Source organism: Raphanus sativus, unplaced genomic scaffold (assembly GCF_000801105.2).
Source record: "Raphanus sativus cultivar WK10039 unplaced genomic scaffold, ASM80110v3 Scaffold3184, whole genome shotgun sequence".
In the NCBI taxonomy this organism is placed as follows: Eukaryota; Viridiplantae; Streptophyta; class Magnoliopsida; order Brassicales; family Brassicaceae; genus Raphanus; species Raphanus sativus.
In genome coordinates, this window is record NW_026618491.1 from 8,614 (window position 1) to 12,017 (window position 3,404).

The 3,404-nt window shown below is 40.0% G+C and overlaps 1 protein-coding gene across 1 annotated transcript; it reads left to right on the forward strand.

The window, feature by feature from the left end:
* Positions 1–1,601: 1,601 nt before the first annotated feature.
* LOC130506389 (uncharacterized) lies at positions 1,602–3,389 on the forward strand (the record flags this gene model as incomplete). Its single annotated transcript, XM_057001031.1, has 1 exon — positions 1,602–3,389. A coding segment is annotated over exon 1 (1,788 nt), but the record flags the coding sequence as incomplete, so codon positions are not given.
* Between the last annotated feature and the right edge of the window lie 15 nt (positions 3,390–3,404).

The following is a 3,404-nucleotide window of genomic DNA, read 5'->3' on the forward strand; positions in this document are numbered from 1 at the left end:
ATTGAGATTGTTCCTCATCTGGTTCAGCCCCTAGTGCTTCATTAGAAGGATCCTCTTGCACTGAAGTTGTCGCTTGGACAGCTGGGAAAAGACATCTTTTTTCTTTATGTCCTAAATGCCCATATCTGCCACAAACACTAGGAATCCATGTGTACTCGACATCCACCAAAAATATATTACCTTATTTATCATTTAAGACAATTTGCTTGGGAAAAGACTTCTCAAGTTCTACTTCAACTAACAACTTTGCTTCTCCCAAACTAGTTGGATCAAGGCGAGGTTTGTGCGTTTGCATAGGCTCACCAAGACCTGATACTACATGACTGAGGCCTAATCTTGAATAGCAGCCTAATCATGCCTCCTTGGATCTTCAATAGCTGTTTCTGCTTATATTTGAATGTAACCGCAACCAGAAATTGACAATGATTCAATAATGTAAAAAACTATAAAAGTATTGAAGTAGGTCTGTTTTGTAGGAGCTCAAACCTAGTAGCTCTGTTTAGTAATTGGTAAAACTGTTAGCTAATAGCCGCTGATGCGTGGCACGACGTGTACTGATGCATGCGTGAAGACGCTGATCCAGGTCAGAGCAATCTGGTACTTTCTTTTTGAATCCGTTTATCAATAGATTGGGCTTTATAAATTAAGTTGGTCGACAAAAGAAAAAAAAAGCCGTTGGATACAGTTAGGAGTCCATTTATAGAATTTATAATTTATTTCAAGGCTTACGGACCAGGTTCAGTGGCCCATTTAGGCCCAATAAAGAGGATAGAGTTGAACTTGTCTATGAAGACAGAGACGAGCATCGGTAGGCTAAACTTGCCTCACGTTTTTTTTTTACGGGAATTATTTATATTAATAATCAAAGTAATAACATGGCAGAAATTTAGGGTTGGCTGCCTATTCCCCCTCTTAGTTACACTAACCCTACTTATTCCCCCCCAAACTATTAAGCTCTTCATAATCCCACCCAATCTTACACTTTCTCTTTAAATTTCCCCCTAAACTTTTTTAAGCCCCCTTTCTAATCAATTTTTAAATCGTGATTAATAAAACATAAAGTGCGTTTAGAAAATAGCGATTGCCCACCCGATTTTAAAAAAACCGACCCAGATTTTATAGTTTATCAATTTTAAATCAAATTAGGGTTTAGGTTTTGTTTTTTTGTTTTTTTCACGACAAACAGAAAGAACAGAGAGAGAGAGAGAAACGACGGGAAAAAAAAGAGAGAGAGAGAGAGAAGACGACGGGAAAATAGAGAGAGAGAGAGACGGGAACAGAAGAGAGAGATAGGAAGAGGAACAGAGAGCGAGACAAGAGAGACACTGCAGGAGAGAGAGAGACAGAAACGAAGATGACAGAGAAAGAGACAGAGACAGAATCGAGAGAAGAGAATGCATAGGAGAGAGAGACAGTGAGGAACGACAAAAATGCAGAGGAGAGAGAGAAATTGAGGAACAATGAAGGGGATGTGCTTGTTGGGTATGAGAATTTTTAAATTTGTTTAACTTAGATTTTATATTTGTTTATGCATGTGTTGGTTTGAGTTTGAATTTTTTTTTTACAGAGATGAAAGAGGTGAAATCGAAAGTGCTGACACCATGGTTGAAACAGAGAAGAAAGACTTAGAAGAAGGTTATGAGACAGAGGACGAGGAAGACATGAAATCTGGAAAACGAGATAAGATGGATGAAACTGAGGATACTCTTGGTCGATTTGAGTATGAGATCGAGGAATCAGTAGCTGATTTTGAGGATGAGATTCCAACTGAGAGAAACGAGATTCCAGAGAGTTCAGATGACTCCTCCGAGGATGAGATTGATGTGCGTGAGAAGAGAATGAAAAGAAGAAGTCATGATAAATTAGCTTTGGGGAGTAGCTACTACACATTGTATGAGTTTAAAGAGGTTGTCTTGGAGTATGCTTTGAGCAAGAGAAGAAATATTAAGCAAGATAGGTGGGATAAGACAAAAGTCTCATATGTGTGTGGCATTGGTGGGGAGTGTAAATGGCGGATTTATTGCTCCTTTGATATTGAAAGTCAGAAATGGTTGTTGAAGACGAAGTACAAGTATCATAGCTGCACTCCGAATGGAAAATGCAAGCTGTTGAAAAGTCCGGTGATTGCAAGACTGTTTTTGGATAAGCTGAGACAGAAAGCGGATTTGATGCCCCAGGAGATTCAACAGATTATAAAGGAGAAGTGGAAAATAGTCAGTACACGGAATCAGTGTCAAAGAGGCAGACTTTTAGCTCTGAAATGGCTTGAGAAAGAGTATGAGGAGCAATTTGCTCATCTTCGAGGATATGCACATGAGATCATGGTGACAAATGAGGGTTCCACAGCCATTGTAGACACATACAAAAACAAAGCAGGGGAAGATGTTTTCAAAAGTTTTTATGTCTGCTTTGGGGTTCTTCGGGACACTTGGAGAGGATATTGTAGGTCAATTATCGGTCTTGATGGTACTTTCTTGAAGAGAGCTGTGAAAGGGGTGTTGCTAACTGCTGTTGGACATGATGCCAACAATCAAATCTACCCGATTGCTTGGGCCGTTGTTCAGTCTGAGACAACTGATAGTTGGTTATGGTTTATTAAGAAAATTAAACATGACTTAGTTCTGCAAGATGGGAATAAGATTGTCATCATTTCAGATAGATCAAAGGGACTGAAAAGTGCCATGGAGTCAGAGTTACCGAATGCTGAGCATAGAAAGTGTGTGAAACACATTGTGGAGAATGTGAAGAAGAATCATGCCAAGAAAGACTTGCTGAAACCGAGAATATGGGACATTGCTCGGAGCTATACGAAGTCAGAATTTGACTACAATGTCAGGAAGTTAAAAGCATATGATTTGGCCTTGTACAATGATGTTATGAAGGAGCTGCCGGAAACTTGGTCTCGATATGCTTACAAGCTTGGAAGCTGCTGTGAAGACGTTGACAACAACGCAACAGAGTCCTTTAACTCCACTATCACAAAAGCAAGAGCTAAATCAATGGTCCCAATGCTTGAGATGATAAGGAGGCAAGCAATGGAACGCATCGCCAAAAGACACATCACATCGATGAGGCATGAGGGGGTTTGTTCAAAGTATGTGGCTGATCTTCTTGCAGAGGAGAAGAAGATCGCAGATGAATGTGTGACGACACCTGCAACCCGTGGAGTCTTTGAGGTCTCTGTAGACAACGACAGACATAATGTCAACACAATAAGGCATACATGTTCATGCGGAAAATGGCAAATAAGTGGAGTTCCGTGTGAACACGCTTATGGAGCAATGATTGATAAAGGTTTGAATGTTGATGACTATGTCTCAAAGTTCTTCTCTACCATGATGTGGCAATATATTTACAACACCAATCTAGAACCTGTCAGAGGACCACGAGTATGGATGAAGTCG